The sequence below is a fragment of the Arachis stenosperma genome, chromosome 3, assembly GCF_014773155.1.
Source record: "Arachis stenosperma cultivar V10309 chromosome 3, arast.V10309.gnm1.PFL2, whole genome shotgun sequence".
NCBI classification, from domain to species: Eukaryota; Viridiplantae; Streptophyta; class Magnoliopsida; order Fabales; family Fabaceae; genus Arachis; species Arachis stenosperma.
In genome coordinates, this window is record NC_080379.1 from 39,770,338 (window position 1) to 39,788,107 (window position 17,770).

At 34.3% G+C, this 17,770-nt stretch overlaps 1 protein-coding gene, 1 long non-coding RNA gene and 5 other non-coding genes across 7 annotated transcripts; all 7 read right to left on the bottom strand.

Annotated features, from left to right (window-relative positions):
• Window positions 1–974: 974 nt before the first annotated feature.
• On the bottom strand, window positions 975–1,778 carry LOC130969704 (ATP synthase protein MI25). Its single transcript, XM_057895557.1, has one exon. It carries the CDS (start codon window positions 1,588–1,590, stop codon window positions 1,015–1,017), a length of 576 nt encoding a protein of 191 aa, XP_057751540.1. The 5' UTR covers window positions 1,591–1,778; the 3' UTR covers window positions 975–1,014.
• A 2,381-nt stretch (window positions 1,779–4,159) lies between these two features.
• LOC130969049 (uncharacterized) lies at window positions 4,160–7,052 on the bottom strand. Its single transcript, XR_009081769.1, has 2 exons — window positions 6,511–7,052; window positions 4,160–5,531 (listed from the first exon to the last, which is right to left on the bottom strand). It is a non-coding gene; the product is annotated as an uncharacterized LOC130969049 (long non-coding RNA).
• Window positions 5,382–5,505, bottom strand: LOC130971862 (small nucleolar RNA SNORD14). Its single transcript, XR_009083067.1, has one exon. It is a non-coding gene; the product is annotated as a small nucleolar RNA SNORD14 (small nucleolar RNA).
• LOC130971978 (small nucleolar RNA SNORD14) lies at window positions 5,721–5,844 on the bottom strand. Its single transcript, XR_009083185.1, has one exon. It is a non-coding gene; the product is annotated as a small nucleolar RNA SNORD14 (small nucleolar RNA).
• On the bottom strand, window positions 5,950–6,054 carry LOC130972368 (small nucleolar RNA snoR99). The gene has a single exon (XR_009083551.1). It is a non-coding gene; the product is annotated as a small nucleolar RNA snoR99 (small nucleolar RNA).
• LOC130972356 (small nucleolar RNA snR60/Z15/Z230/Z193/J17) lies at window positions 6,231–6,323 on the bottom strand. Its single transcript, XR_009083540.1, has one exon. It is a non-coding gene; the product is annotated as a small nucleolar RNA snR60/Z15/Z230/Z193/J17 (small nucleolar RNA).
• On the bottom strand, window positions 6,827–6,924 carry LOC130972359 (small nucleolar RNA Z43). Its single transcript, XR_009083542.1, has one exon. It is a non-coding gene; the product is annotated as a small nucleolar RNA Z43 (small nucleolar RNA).
• Window positions 7,053–17,770: the final 10,718 nt, after the last annotated feature.

The window sequence follows — 17,770 nt, forward strand, 5'->3', positions numbered from 1 at the left end:
TGTCAACAAGCCAATATGGGGCTCTACTTCCCTATCATTCCATGAACACACGGAACAAGCTGAAATTCCAAAATTGCAAAATCAGCCCTACTTATGAAATAGAAAATCATTGAAATTTCCCTTAAGTTGGAATGGAACATCCTCTTCTCTCTTCTCCTTAAACATTAAACATTTTTTAATTCTTTAATTTATAGTACACATTATAACTTCTCATATATTCGAATATAAGGGAACATATTCGAAAGTGCTTTGTGTACTATATTTGAAACTCTAAATGTCAAAAATAAGATCATATTGAATTGTATAAATTAAACAATGAAATATATAATTGAATATATGTCGTACGAATGCCATTGTTAACATACATGGAAGAGATGAGTAATTCGAATACAACCTATTTAATATTTCAAGGTTGGTTGTCTTAGGTAGGGAAAGATATATTGGGGACCTTGATGGTCCAAATGAAAAAAAAATATATATATATATATATATATATATATATATATATATATATATATATATAAAAGATAGTAAATTAGGTTACGTTTGTTTATAGAGACAGGATACTATCATCTTCTTCCTCTTGTTTTTCTCTATAATGGTAGCAACTATCACACCATTTACTGTATCCTTATCTTTCTCCATAACGATAGCAACCAACACACTATTTACTGTTGTGCAACCAACATTATAATATTATAACTAATTTTTTCTCCTTTTCATATTATTATTACTAATTATGAAAGAATGGGTGGTGAAGGTTCCAGTACTATAAATTTTCAGTAAACTATTTTAAAATATGACCATTCTTTCATGGCACTCTATCACTTGTATCTGTAATTAAGCATTTGGAATTGCAAATTTTGGGTCTAATATTCTTCTTCGTCCATTAAGTCTTTTTCTTAGTTCAATGCAACTCAATAAAACAAATAGAAAGGCATAGAAGAACTCTTTGTCGAAGGAGCAAATATTGACATTGTATTGGATCCGCTCTTCTGTTAGCATGAACATGAATTAGATTCTATTCGTCTTATTTATTCTTAAGACCACCAAGCTCTCTCGAATGAGTTCTATTTTTTCTGCTTTCGAGATACACTGGGGGCAAAATTTCCTCCTAACTAATAAGTTAAACTTTGTGCCTAGATCGTCCTGAAGACGGATGCGACGGGAGGAAGTGGCATTTGGAAGTGTTGCTGACTTAACATTTAGGTTTCGGCATAACAAAGCTTGCACTGTCTTTTCGCACTTAGGCGCACAGCGTGCCATTGGTAATGATTCTACTACGGTCCCACAAATTCGCAAACTGATCCTAAGTAATCGTTGTTGTTCATTAGATTCCGGAGGAACTACTTCGTTAGGATGGGGGAATTGCTGCGATTCTTCCTGAATAGCCTGGATTCTCCCGTCGAGAGTCACTTTGAAAGTCTTACCTAAACTCTTCCGACTGAATATGATGAAGCCTATAAAACAACGAGCTACTATCATTTCTTCATTATAGATTGAGATCTTCTTTGAACTAAATGCACAAATAGATGGAATAGCAGCAAATAGCATCTTTCTAGCTTGCATATTCGTGGAACTCAATCTCATTTAGAAAGGTTCTCTCTATCTTTCAGCAACTGAACGGGAAGTGGTTTAGGAAAGGACTTTAGAATCAATCGGATGCGCTCGCCCAGCGAGAAAGGCCCTGACCCTGCCAACCAAGTCAAAATCAAAAAGAAGAGAACGAAAGGAGAAAAGAGAACTTCGTATTTTTGTAATTCTCTAGGAGTCATGTTTAACCTATAAGATCTGGAGTATGCAGCCCCACGAGCTGATGACCTTGGAACTCTTGAACCAATATTACGTATAACATAACATAAAAAAACACCATATCTAACTTAAAACCTTAAGATTATTAATTAAAGAGTCTTTCGGCTTATAAACTTTTCACGCTTCCTTGTTTTCTTTAATGTGAGATTAATTTCATACACTCCTCATACTTTCAATATTAACAAAATGCACATATGGTTTCATTTAAGGCTACAGACTCGGCTTCTTTCCCTTATGTCTATCTCCCTACTCTGCCTTATACGGTGAGAAGAAGAATGGCAGTGGTGAGGCAAGGCCGAGAAGAAGACAAAGTTTGGGATTGGAAGCACTGTGCTTTAGAAGATTGTGGACTTTGGACATGATCAATAGATGGATGGAGAAAAGAAAAAGAGAATAGAAAGTGGTGGTTAGTAGTTAAGGAAGGGTGAAAGATAGTAAAAAAGATGCTAAATGAAGAAAAATTTTAAAATGATAGAAGATATTAGAACAAAAATAAAAAGGGACAAAAGTAAAATTTTAAAATAAGATTATATTTTATAATATTTGAATATAAATATAATTATTATATAATTAATAAAAAATTTAAATCTTAGTCATTAGTTCAAATTTTCAATGGCCACGATTTATAAAAAATCTTGGTCCATGAAAGATCAAAATATACTTTCTTTATTGAAAAAAAAGCTCCTAGAATATATTATTCTTGTGCACAAAGATGTTCTTTGGAACCGTCACTAAACTAGGTGAATTATTAGATACAGTATTCACTAGTGAAGTGTCATCCAGACCACACGGGAAGCGTAGAGAAACTGGAATTTCAACCGTGGCCAAGGAAGAAGAAGAATCTATGATGGACGGACACTAACGCAGACACCGGATACAATACAATACGAAACACATCGACATATGAATTTTAAAATCTTACATGAGACGGGGACACATATACATATAAAGTATAAAGTATTATTTAGATAAATCATAATGATATTTTAATATTTTATTGATATTAAAATATAAATTAATTTTTTAAATTATTTTTAATGTTTTATTTTAATTATATTAAGTATTTAAAATATTTTTTGTTTTAATAAATAATAATATATACTATATCTAAATTTATTTTAAAAATATATATTAAAAATAAAACCGGACACACTGACACGTGATGGTATTTAAGTGTGTCTAAGTGTGTACAGAGAAGAATTTTTTATTTTTTAATGAGACACGATTTAAACACAACAGACACACGTGTCGAGTATCGGCGAGTGTCGTGTCCGAAATGTGTCTGACACGCAGACACAGTCTGTGCTTCATAGAGAAGAATTAACATTGGCAGATCCATTTGAAATGTAAAGTGTGACTAGATCTTTATTTCTTCCGACAACTAGAGCATCATGTGGCTCAGATTCCTTTGACATGCTAATATTTGGTGTAATCTTTGCAAATCTTTCTTGTGAGACATCAGTTGAATCAGTAATTCGAACACCTCTCAGCAGAATCACAAGCAAGGACAAAAAAGTCACATTTTTATAAGATAACATGTTTATCCTCCATTTTTAAGAGTAGATTACAACTAGAAAAATGTAATACCAATCTAATAAGAACTGAGCTAGAGTTTCAAAATTTTTTTCTCTTTGCACAAAGTTTACTCTACCAGTACTATGAATGTTTTATATTGGGATGTTTGGAGGTTGGATAAGATTAAATGTTGTGCGTGTTTAGGGTAGAATTAATATAATGGATGGAGGCTGTTCGTGCTCGAAGTGAGGTCACAATCTGGAGAGGTGGAGACTGAAAATCTCAATTTCGTCAAGTGCAGACCGAAAAAACAACTTGCAAGACACTCCGATGCTAAAATCAGTTATAAGAGAGTTTCGTATATTTACTTGGTGTTGACCTCCCCTTTTTAGTCTTTGCCTTTTGGGATGCCGTTTTTCCGACATTAAGTACTCATTATGACATTATTTTGCTGGGATTCAGCGGTTTTCCATTGTGATATCTGACCGTTACCCCATGAAATCAGTTACGACTTATGCCTTGCGGACTTGGTGTTTTCTTTTGTTCGGAACAGAGGCATAACCTTCAGAGGAAATGTTTTCTTCAGGAACTTCAATTTATAAGCCTTGCTGATAAGCTTCAAATCAATTTGATATTCTAATCAATTTTATTACGAAGAAGCTTTAAGGATGCAAAACTTTAGCCAAAGGCACCAAAGCTAGCATCAAACTAGGACAAAAATACCAGAGATAGTGGTTGAGCCACCTTACACTACTACCAGCCACATGCCACATAGCGACACTCCGATTTTGCGATTTCAGACTTTAGATCCAGAAAAATTAAGAGACAAAAATGGAGGTAAGGAGGTTAACCGAATAGATAAAGAAAATTAAGAAAACACCCCATTCTTAAAAATTATAACCGAATAGACCCAAAGAAAAAAAATTTACATACAGATTTTTCAACACATTGGTGCACCAAATCTGTGCCCTCATTTAATCCTCTAGAAAAAGGAATCGAAACTAAAAATCACATCTTCCTTTATGGCAGCAAACCTCTTTCAATTTAGTCTCCTTCCTTCTCCCTCTTTAACTCCCTTTCGATTCTAGAGCACCTCTCCCCTTTGCACCTTATAACCACTTATAAGTCTTATCCGCACATGTTTGCCACCGCCTCCTTTGTCCACTGCAAGAGAGCAGAATGGAATGGGGCGATTGTATAGGAAAGGGACTACATGCGCTTGAAAAAGGAGAAAATAGCAGCTTGAGCTTCCAGTTTCAAGATCCTGAGATTTCATAGTCGCCTTGAGATTTCCTTTTTTGGGACACTAAAAAGGAAAATTTTTCGCATCAGAGTTGTCATACAATTTTTCGTCTGAAAATTTTTCATTTTGAAAATTTTTGGAAAACCGGTCAGATTACTCTTCAATTCAACCAACCAATTTTTGACCTCTTTTCTAATTCAATTCCAATTTTTAAAATTGGCGATTCAAAAATGTCAAAAATATTTAGTAACCAATACAAATTAACAAAAAATGAAGACATTCTGCTTATTTTTGTAGATACTCGGCATGTTCAGTGGAGTTCGGAGTTGGAGGCACGTATCTTGGAAGAGAGGCTAATTTCATGCTCAAAGCCTCAAACTCTGATTAAAATCCCTTCATATTAATTGTGTATTATTGCCATTGGCTATTTAGCTTAATCAGTTCCACCCTTTAACCATAAACTTCTTCAAAATAATCTTTCTATTTTCCCTTCACGTGGAAGATGTTAATGTGATTGGTGGTTCAGATTTAAAGGGATTTTTGCCCGATCGATAAGGTCCCATTTTTTCCTTTTTTAAAATGTAAAACGCGGCAACAGGCCCCAAACATAGCCTAATGTCAATCCTCTTGATTTCAATGTACCCTCTTATGTATTATTTTCATTACTAAAGCTCCAACCATAGGCTACCGCACCGAAGTAAGTGTTTTCTTCAACAAAATAATCCTGAAAACAAACATTTTACTAGAAACCGTAACATTAACCAAAAAACCAGCAAAAACTATATTAATGACAAATTTTGGCAAATTAAGTGACCTCAGACATCCAAGGAAGGATTAAAGCAGCACAAGCTCTCAAGCCTGGCGAAGGCGAAAGCTCTTAGGCGGCCACTGCGAATGTTTAGAGAAACAAGCCTTTGGATTTATCATCATTGGCCATTTAAACTTGAGCGCACTAAACCATCTAACAAAATATAGAACAAGACAAATCAAAACCAGAATCAACGAGAAGTTCGAATAAACAAAATCTTAAACATCCAAGTAAATATTAAAGCAGATAAAAAACTCAAGGTAGCAATAAGCCACACACATTGTACTCAAGCAACATTATATGTACAAATAAACTAGAAAGTAGTTGAAATATTAGTTTTGAAAGCTCAGACATCCAAGGAAGGATATAAACAGCATTAGCTCTCGAGCCTGGCGAAGGCGAAAGCTCTTGGGCGGCCACTGCGAATGTTTTGAGAAACAAGCCTTACAGGATATCATCATCGACAGAAACTACTCAAATACAATAAATGCATGCCACTAAGACTTAGAACAATAAAACCTATCCAACATGGGAAAACATACTTAAACAGTTAATGAGTTAGTAAAATTTAAAATATTCCATCCTATAATGATCAGCGAGATATGAAAGGAAAACAAACTGACAAAGTGATTGGATGGTAAATTAAATGTTAGGGACATGTTCATCCCTAAAGCAATCAGAAACACTGCTAAAGGGGCAGACGTAAAGTCCCATATACATTTCATTCCAAAATTATAATCAGCAACAAAAAAATACAACTTCAGGACAATTGATGTGATTTTAATAACTTGTTAATCTAAAATGGAAACATGAGAAACTAGAACAGATAAGGAAGTGCGATGAAATAACATGAGGAGTCATCAGATAGGAGCGAAAGACTAAAACAAGAAATTAATCACAGAAAAATCATCTGAACTATGCATTTCTAATCATCATATGACCCCCTTATGAAAACCATCGCACAGATCAATACATTTTGGGTTATTCAACCGAACATTGCAGAATAACATCAACAAAACATGTGAAAAGAAAATCGCAAACAAACAAGAGCAATGACTTCCTAATTATAAAAAACACAGGCCTCAGAAGGAAAGCAGCAGTTATATTGAAATCATGGAATATCATACATTACCCATTTATTATAAACCTTCATCACTGGCAAGAAAAGCATTTGGGTATCTGAGGGAAAAAGTAAAATCACGCATTTAAGTCTATGCAGCAAAAACAAGACATAATGGAAGAAATAAAGTACAAAAACTTAAAATTTTCAGCTAAATTCTGGAATTTGATCGGCCTCATAGAGAAGATTAGATTGATCCACACGAATTACTTCAGACATATGCTTGTCTTTTTTGTAATTTTAATCATTGGCCAATTGAAAAAGCACGAGCCTTTGCAACAAAAAATCGAAAATTAAAGAAAAATAAGGAAATGGTTGCAGAAAAAAGGGACTCAGAATATGGGTGGTGATATAGCAGAATGGTCGGCAAGGCCGATAAGGCCAATTACGACGAACGAGACCTAATCACAATAATCGTCACGGTCCCAAATACATGAGTTTGATTGATTGTAAAATAAAATTGAAGACGGTGACGAAGAATGAATAGAATAAAGATCCGATCTTTGAAGCTTGGAAGTAGATGTAAAAACCCTAGACTAGATGTTAGATTTAGATTTTAGACGAGGCGTAAGGGAAATAGGAGGAATAGGAGGATGCTTTATAAAGAGGGGTTGAGAGGCAACTAGGGTTTTGGGTGATGCGCTGAAACGGTCAAATCTCTAGAATGTGCGAAGGGTGCGCCGCTCCTTAACCTGCACTGCCACATCATAACAAGAAAATAACTACACCGATTAACTCATTATAAAATACAATATTTTTGTTTATTCAAGTACAATATTCTTTTATTATAAATTAAGGAAGCATATTATTCTCAAAAAATACCTAGTAAAAAAATTTATTGGTTAATCGCTAAAACTATTTTTGAATTATTTAAACGCTAACAAAAATACATTTAAATTTTACTATCGATAAAAATATTTTCAAATAATTTAAAAATATAATAATATCCAACATTAAATATATATTTTTAAAAAATATCTTAAAAATTGAATTTTGATAAAAAATTTTACAAGTATGATTATAAAAAAAGATATTATTATACATAAAAATTGATAATTTTTTATTAATTATATATTTTTTATAATTTTTTTTTGTTAACAATCAATAATACTTTTAAAAAATCACAAAACAATATATTCTTAACAAAAAATCACCAAATTTTAAGAATAATAATATTTTATTTTGCTAATTGTACCTACAAAAAATTGCATCAATTGTTAATGTATTTTTTAAGAAATATATATTTAATGTTAGTCTTTTTGTAAGATTATCTAACATTAAATATGTATTTCTCAAAAAATATATTAGAGATTGAATTTTGATATAATTTTTTTCAAGTATGATTATAAAAATGAGATATTATTATCCTTAAAATTTGGTAATTTTTCGTTGAGTATATATTTTTTGTAATTTTTTTGTTAACAAATAATAATACTTTTAAAAAATCACAAAAAATATATACTTAGAAAAAATACCAAATTTTAATAATAATAATATCTCATTTTTTTAATTATTCTTGTAAAAAATTACATCAAAATTCAATCTCTAAGACATTTTTTAAAAATATATATTTACTATTTGGTATTTGGTATTGTTGTTGTTTTTTAAATTATTTAAAAATATTTTTGTCGAGAGTAAAATTCGGATATATTTTTGTCCGCGTTTAAAAATTTCGGAGATATTTTTAGTAATTAACCCAAAAATTAAAAATTATAAGTTAGAATCGAAAAATTTATACCATCATAATTCAAAAAACAGTTAGTCATGTAGTTAATTTTATAGCTAAAATTACTGTCTTGGATATAGAAAAGTGAGTAAAGTGACTTCAGTATCAGAATGAACTTCATCATTTTATATATCTAGATAGAAATTAAGCCAATTAACTTAATTTTTTATTTTTCTCTTTTTCTTTTTATTTCTTTTTCTTTTCTTTCATATGTAAACACACAAAAAAAAGTATACAAAAATTATACATTTTTTAAAAATAAAATATAGTTATATTAAGAAAAAAAGGTTTAAGACGTCTAAATAAATCATATTACAAATTTCTATAAGAGTCTCTTCCAAAATAACTTAGTACTACGAATGGATTATGTAACACCCAATAGCAACTAGCAAGTATATGGTAGGGGTGTGCATGGCCCGACCCGACCTGAAGACCCAACCCGGTCCTAAACACTTTAGAGGCTAATTTGGTGTGATTTTACCGGGTCTAGGGCTGGATAAGGGTCTCAAAAATAGACTCGATCATTATTTTGGGTCGGGTTCGGGCCATGGCTAGCTCGGGTCACCCAAAATCGGCTCGGTGGCCCGGTTATCATACACAACTAATATTTTTTGTTATTAGTAATGGATGATGGCTATTCTTATGTGGAATTTAAGTATTGTAAACCTAAATATTTTGTGTTATTAGTTATTATAAGACTATAAGTTAATGTTTTATATTTAAAATGCATAAGATTTTAGCCTAATTAATGCATAATATTGTGGTATTTGTATTGATTTAAATATTTGGTGTTATTAGACAATATTAGTATTGATTATGATTATGCTTTAATTTTAGAAAAGAGTTGGTTCTTGTTATATTTTTTAAGTAAATTTTACCATGTCAAATAATGGTTAGAGTATTAGAAATTTGGATATTTTCACATGCTAGCTTATAAGAAGGTATCAAGGCAATGTAATGTTAACGACCCAGTTTTTACCTGGTATAATTCGTGGCTCGAAAGTATATAGGTTTCATCGGGTCTAGGGTCGGGTTCGGGTCTAATAAATAGGCCCGGTATATATTTCGGGTCAAGTCTTGGTCACATCAAACCCGATTTCACCTGACCCATGCACACCCCTAATGTGTGTTACTACGAATTTGAAAACCTAAATCTATGCAAAAGGACTTTATAATTCATAAAGTTACAATAATTGTTATAAAAAATCCAACATAAGTATTTGTAGAATTCAGAGCTTTTATCACCTTTATGTTATCTCTTTGTATCTCTATCTCTCAAAAACAACTTTGAGCTACCATATTCAAACCCATAAACAAAACTGTTCTATGTAGACCAATGATCCAGCTGAGGTATATAGTTCTGACTCTTTGAGCGCACTATTTGTTCGACGTTGCTGGCCTTTCCTTTTTGCTCGGTGAAACTCCAATCTATTCGAAGTCTTGTAGAAAATACTCTGATGTTCAAGTTAGTAAAATTTTTAGAAATAAAAAGCTCTTTTTCTTCTGTTCTTTTGATACCACTTTTTTGTTGTGTCTTGTTCATTTGATGCCTTCATTTTTTATAGGTGACATAGCTTACCACTTTGTAATAGCTTTATACTTCGTGGTCCCTATTATTCAGGTGATTTAGTATATTTCGAATTTTGAATATTAGGTTGTGTTTATCGTGTGTTATTGATTGCTTAAACTTTGGCTTTTGGAACGTTATTGATTTGTTGGCTCTTTTCGATATATACTCATTTGTCAACTTCGCTACCGAAGTTGTAGGTATAGTTCACAACTCCCAAACTTAGCTTGTAAAATATAAACAAGTTGAGCTTTTTTATATCCTCGGTTTGGAGTATATTTCAGAGAGAGTATAGTTGTGAGCCCCTAAGGTCAACATTATTTTTTTTGTTTTGAACCGTTAGTATGGGTCGTGGTTAGGGATGGCGGATTCTATTTGGTAGTTTTTTGTGATAAGAAACGTTCGGTTAGTGGGAAGAGAGAGAGTGTATGTGCTTTTGTTGTCTTAATAACTTCCAAGTAAGATAAATATCTTGTAAACTATGTCTTCCTAGAGTTGTACCGTTTATGAAGGAAGAGAAAACCATGAGTAAAAAAGGTTAGTGTTTGTTTGTCGGATTTGGTGTTGTCTGTCTTTTGTGGGTTTTGTCGGGTTATGGGAAAGAAGAAAATAGCTGTTGTCGATGGGGACCCATATAGTTGGGTTGATGGTGACATAAATAGTCGAGTTTCAATTTTTAGCACAATGAGTTTAGTGTTTCAATTGAATGAAGTGATGTGGATAAAAAATGGTGAACAATTGGAGGTGAAGTTTTTACCTTGTAGGGAAAGTGATAGAGTATATGAAAGGGGGTGGTCTTACTTTTATTTATATACTTGCATGTTGACAAAGCTGGCCATGAGACTTCTATTTTCAAATTTCGAACATGGAGTTCTGTCTCAATTGAGCTGTGCTCCGACACAACTGCATCCTAAATCTTAGGCCTATGTGCAAGCTTTTTAGTGTTTGATGGAATATCTGGAGTGCTACCTGTCTTTAGGATTTTTTTTCTTTATTTCAGGCGAAGGGCGTATGAAAAAGGGCTTGGGTGAATTTGAGTAGTTACTCAGGACGTAGCATCTTTAGCCAGTATAAGTCCTCATTTAAGGACTTTAAAGAGATGTTTGTAAAAGTTCAGATTAGTGAGGAGTTATATCCTTTTTTTTTTTGGACTCATTGATGAGTAAAAGATTTCATGTGTTCTGGTCTCCAGAACCAAAATAGATTTTGAATTGTGAAAATAAGGTGAAAAGTGAGTATTATATTCTAGATTTTTTGGTGTCTGTAATGTCATCGTCAGAGTTATTATCAATTTCTAGTTTGTTGAAGTTTGAAAGAGATAGAGAGGTAATGGAGGAGTATTTAGGTAATCTAAGTTTGCATGTTTTATCTTGTGATTTTGGAGTGATTGCAATGAGATTAAATTGTTGTATTTGTACTTTGTGTTTTAGATGATAAAGCCTCGACTCTGACTACTGCTAATTTGAAGGCCTTTGTAATAAGGTGAAGAAGAACGAGAAAGAAGGATCTTCCATTAATGTGGCAAAAGGCAGTAAGATGGACGGTGCTCATTCTGTGGCCTACCAGGAGGAGAATTTGAAGAGAAAAAGAGGAAATACATCGTCAAAAGTTGTTGATTTGACTGAGATGAAGGAGAATAGTGGGGTGTTTACGACTGAGGAGATCAACACTGCTCATGAGAGTCAGCTGGTTCTTCATGAGTATAAAGAGGACCCCATGAATTCTTTGTGGACAAAAAGTTATCCTTTTATGCCTGCTGCGATGAGTTTGCGTAGGTTGATGCTGATGTGAAAATTGAGATGAAGCTGGTAAGATTGGTGTAGCTCGGTACTTGTAAGAGAGTTATTTTTTATTACCATGTTTTGATACTGTGTTTTATTTGTATATGTTAACCTGCATCTGATATGGTTGATACTAAAGTCATTGGCGGTCGGTTGATGTCGATTGGTCAAACAACTTAGTTGGACGCTATTTTGGAGGGTGATAATGTTGATGCTATAAAAAGTTGAGGGATTCTATGAAGGAAAAAAGATGAAAAAATGAGAAGATTAAAGACGGAAGTGAAGGATTTGAAGGAGAACTTAAAGAATTCGGAGAGTGAGGCAAAAAGGGTCAGAAATGAGTTGGAGTTGAATGTTACTGAGGGAGAAAAGCTAAAGCAAGGATTGCTGAATTGGAAGATGAACTATTGAGTGCTTTTACACGTGGTTTTGATCGAGCTATGGCCCAAGTTGAGGTGATTGTGCCTGATGTGGATATTTCGAGGTTTGATGTCACAAAAATTGTATCTAATGGCGAGCTGTTGGATGATGATGTGCTGGCGAAGAACTAAGATGAAAGCATTACTGTTAGCCAAGAAGAGTAATTGAGATTTCTTCTTGTTATGTTTTGTTTGGAACACTTTGTTTGTGTAGTATAGTATAGTCATTCATAGTTATTTGTATTAGCTATTTGACGATGTTAGTTTGTTCGCCAAACTTTTGTTGCTTTTATTTTGTGGTCAGTAGTTATGTCCGTGTAAGGATTTTCATTTGATTTGCTATTTTAATATCGTGTATTGATTGACATAGCATCGTATTATTTATAATGAAATTTGAGTAAGGTACATACGAATGATATAATGCATGTGGGGGACCTCATTAAAACCTCTCCAAGAAAAATCCAATGTGGAAAAAAAGCTTGTGAGTAGGAAAAAGAGTATCTCCCCTTTCCTATGTCATTTTAAGTAAAGTAAAGTTTGAGTGACGAAACATTCCAAATACTGGGGATGTTGGCACCTTGTAGTGTTTGGAGTTTGTATGGTCCCTTGCCGAGGACTTGTGTTACTTGGTAAGGGCATTCCCATATTGGGGTGAGCTTGCCGTGAGTTGGTGGCTTCTTCGCTTCTTCCGTGCGTCTGAGGACAAGATCTCCTTCAAGGAATGCTCGGAGATGAACCCTTTTATTGTATTTCCTTTGAATTATAGTTTGCATGGCCTGGTGCCTTATTGTTGCTTTCTCCCTTTCCTCGTCTATTGTGTCTAACTCCAGTTGTCGTGTGTTGTCGTTCTCAGCTGAGGTAGTGTGGTCAGCGCATCTTGAGTTCTGGGCAATCTCTACTGGGATCATTGCATCTGCGCCGTAAACAAGTTGAAAAGGTGTTTCTTGTGTGGTGGTTTGTATGGTAGTATTGTATCTCCAAAGAATTTCTGGGATGAGTTCTGCCCATTGGCCTTTGGTGTCTCCTAGCTTTTTCCTTAAAGCCTGGAGGATTACCTTGTTTTGAGTTTTGGCCAACCCATTTGTTGTGGATGTTTGATAGAAGATAGGTGATGTTTTATATGAAACCCCTATAAAAAATGTTGCTAAGTTTTGGTCTATAAACTCTCGACCATTGTTAGTTATGATAGCATAAGGTAATCCCAAACAACATATAATTTTTTTCCAAAGAAATGACTTAATTTTCTCGGCACCTATTTTTTCCAATGGTTTTGCTTCTATCTATTTTGAGAAGTAGTCAATTGCAACTAGTAAGAATTTTATTTGGCCAGGGGCTTTGGAAAATGGTCTGAGGATGTCTAACCCCCACTTGTAAAAAGGCCAACTTACCTCCAAGGTGTGTAATAACTCGGCTGGGTTATGAATGACTGAGCAGTGTCAACAGCTATGCAGCATTTGACTTTGTTGATATAGTCTTGTTTCATCGTCGGCCAGTAATACCTTACTCTTGTTATCTATGATGTTAGACTCATGTCGCCGATGTAATTATCACACACCCCATCATGGACTTCCGTCATGACGAGGTTGCTTTCATCTTTCCCCAAACAATGCAAAAGTGGTTGTGAGAATCCTCTTTTGTATAATTTGTCTCCAACCATTGTAAATGAACTTGCTCATCTTTTGAATATGGTTGGGTTTGTTATTCCAGCTAGTATGTCTCCTATTCGTATATATTGCTTCTATAGTTCTCTCCAATCCTAAACCTGTGAAATGGACAAAATAACTTTGTTGCTAATACTAGGCTCAGAAAGGGTGAGTTGAAAAAAATAGATTCATGCATGTGTTTTCTAGTTGTTGCCAATTTGGATAATGCATCAACTCAAATATTATGTTTCCGAGTTATATGTGTAATTTGAAATGAGTTGAACTGAGAGAGACGAGGTCTTTTACCATTGCGAAGTATTTATCAAGTAACTGGTCTCAGACTTGGAAATTACTTGTTATCTATTGGACTACTAGTAATGAGTCACAATATACCTGTATATGAGTGAAGTTTAAGGGCTGAGCCAGTCGGAGTCCGGCTAGTAATGCTTCATACTCCGCCTAGTTATTACTTGTTGGAAAAGAGAACTAAGTTGATTGCTCAGTATGTAAGTCATGTTGGTTGGTGAGCAATACCTCTGCTCTTGATCTCTCTGTGTTGGCGGCACCATCAACATATAGATGCCAGACGTCAACTTGTTCTACTTGTGTGGCAAATTCGGCTATAAAGTTAGCCAAGGATTGTGCTTTCAGGGCGGTCTGAGGTTCGTAATTAACGTTGAACTCAGATAGCTCGATTGAACATTTTACCAATCGTTCAGATACCTCAGGTCTTGTTAGAATTTGCCTCAAAGAGTTGGTTTGTTTTGACAATGATGGTGTTGTGTTGGAAGTAATGTCTTAATCTTCATGCTGTGATGACCAATGCATATGATAATTTTTTCCACTTGCTCCGGGTTAAAATTTGAAATATTTGGGTAAGATGCAAGGATTGTAGCTTAGTCCCACTTGCTCCGAGTTAAGATTTGAAATACCTGGGTAAGATGCAAAAGTTGTGGTCTAGTCCCACTTGCTCCGGATTAAGATTTGAGACACTTGGATAAGATGCAAGGATTGTGGTTTGTCTCACTTGCTCCAGATTAAGATTTGAAACACCTGCCTAGATAAGATGCAAGGATCATGGCTCTGTCCCACTTGCTCTGGGTTAAGCGGGTAAGATACAAGGGTTGTGGTTTGATCCCACTTGCTCCGTATTGTGGTGTTTCATATCTGGGTTAGCTACCGGATGTGTGTCAAGTTTGGCATTATAACTGACAAGTGAGCTCACGGCCATTAGGGCAGGCATGCACCATATGCATTTGTTTGCTATTGTTTAGGTGTGCACATGTGTTTGGTTTGTCTGACTGTATATTTCTGTTTAACTGCTAATTGTAATACTTACTATAATTGCTCTCTAATTGTGTTTGCTTTGTGATGCTTATTGTTTGTGTATGATTTTACCATTGAAACTTGAGACTTGGGATTAATGATGATTATGACTATGAGAATGAATGAGATTGGTGCTAGTTCAGAATATGTTAAACTTAGCGAATTAATCCTGTATTGATTAATGTTTGTGGTTGATTTCTTTGAGATTTATGAGAATGTGATAATGTATTAAGACTAATGAGATTGTTGAAGATTCTTTGAGAATATTGATATTTACTAGGATTATTGAGACTAATGAGATTATTAAGACTTATGAAACTGAAAACATTGATTAGGATGATTGTTTAGTACTGATGAGACTAGTAATGAAAAGAGTACAATTACTTTAGACGAATTTACCCTTAAACAGATTAGTTTGATGATGCGTGAGCATCTTTCCTATCTTTTCCTAGTGAATTTACATCTAATTGTTGAGTTTAATAAAGAATTAATTATATTTTAGCCACTATGGATGCTATTTTGAGTTTTGTGCAATACTGTTTATTTTAGGTAGCATTCGGCTGGAATTTGATGGAGTTTCTGCAACACAAGAATCAAAGGAGATGGCAGCAAGGAGCGACGCGTATGCGTGACTGATGCGTACGCGTGATTTGGATCTTTGCATGGCGACGCGTGCGCGTGACTGACGCGTACACGTGATTTGAAGATTTGCTCAGCGACGCGTCCGCGTGACTTGCGAAAAAGACCATCGACGCGTACGCGTGACTGACGCGTACGCGTGACTGACGCGTACGCGTAGAAAACGCAAAAAAATGCTGGGGGCAATTTTTGGGCTGTTTTGACCCAGTTTTCAGCCCAGAAAACACATATTAGACGCTGCAGAATGGACAAAACAAGTGGTCCCCACCCATCAGCTGAAGACTTGTTAATTAATTTGAATTTAAATTCAAATCTTATTTTTTAGAAAAAGATATTATTTTTAACTTTAGATAATTAGCTTTTAAATTTATTAGGATTAGTTATAAATAGGAATTAGATGCCATCAGATGGGAACTCTGTACATTTTGACAATCCTTATTTTCTCTCTGAACCATGAGCAACTAATCCTCCATTGTTAAGGTTAGGAGCTCTGTCTATTTGTATGGATTGATTTTATTGCTTTTTCTATTTTAATTTATGCATGGATTTATAATTTAAGAATTGTTTTCGCTCTTTATTTTATGAAGTTGGGTGGAACGGAAGTATGACCCTCCTTCTATTTGAGTTCTTGTATAACTTGGAAAAGCTCTATACTTGAACAACAGCTTGAAAACAAATTCTCCTAAATTTTAATTATCTGAATTTAACAGGATACGTGACATATAATCCTTTTATTTCTTGGGTAATTGGAGTTTTTGTGGCATATAAACTAGAAATTGATTATCACCCTCTAATTGGAATTAATTAACCAAGGAATTGGCAGTTAATGAATTTTAGAGGAGACTAGGAAGGTCTAAGGAATTAGGGTCTAGTCACATACAGTTTGCCATAAATTAAATCCTCATTATTAAAATAGTTAGTAAGAAAAGTAAATTCAGAAAAATAGATAATTCTGAAACCTTAACCGTTTTTTCCATATTTTATTACCAACTCATTGCTGCTTGCTTTCTGAAATTCTTAATTTACTGTTTAATGCTCTTTGAATACCAAAACACTCTTTTCTGTTTGACTAACTAAGCCAATCACTTAACCATTGTTGCTTAGTCCATCAATCATCGTGGGATCGACCCTTACTCACGTAAGGTATTACTTGGTATGACCCAGTGCACTTGCCGGTTAGTTTGTGGGTTATAAAATACCGCACCATTTGACCCTAGGCTTGAACTTGTATATTTGGAGATTAGGATTGTCTAGTAGATTTATGTCACTTTATATAGTTTCTATTTGGAACTATTATCCTACCAAAAATATTTGGGTTCTTACCCATCATGAAATTTCTGTTTTTCATATATAAGACGTGGCACATCTTGTTGAGAGTACAGGACCCATTGGCGAAGTGAAGAAGATTTATCTTTTGACTTTATTTTGGCTTATTTAGTATTTTTCTCCTCTTTTGAATACTGTATTGCATATTCCTCTTAGAGGTTTTATTTGGAGAAACATGATGTATTTTGTACACTTTTAGTTTTGTAATTTTTTAATTGGTCTTTTCTTCGCAGGTCAAGACTAGTACTATTTTCGACGCTTCTTATCTTTGATGCTTCGAGTGTTTTTCAAATATTATGTGATCTGGCCGTTACAAATCCAACATCATAAATCGGCATTATCATTCATAACTCGGCATTATTCACGTTATTATTTAGAAAGCTGGCGTTATAGTTCGGTATTACAGTTATTAATCGACAATCAATGTCATTAATCGGCCACTTACGTTACAACTCAGCTAAACGGACTACTTTTCAAATGTGAAACGTCCAACCTAACATCTCACCCTTATTATTGCTCTTTAATACAGGCAATAAAGCAGAATCATAACCGACTTGCACATAACCACCCATAAAAGGTATGATCTTCCATCCTAAAAGGACACATAGAATTCTCAATACTGACTTAAGCTTCGGAGTGCCTTTGCAGGTACACTCCCCCTTGTTTCTTGCTCAAAGCTCTACGCGATTGGACATCCCTTTGGAGTAAAGCTCGGATTACCACAAAGTTCAAAGGGCGGCTGACAAACCCCGTTTTGACGGTTTATCTTGTATTGATTTTAGGGGATTTTATAACCTTTTACCCTCATTTATCCATTGAAATAGCATGGTTTTGTGATTGTCTCC

What these genes read in the sequence shown, in the direction of transcription:
- LOC130969704 (XM_057895557.1), bottom strand. Translation starts at nt 1,590, where the DNA reads ATGAGATTGAGTTCCACGAATATGCAAGCTAGAAAGATGCTATTTGCT.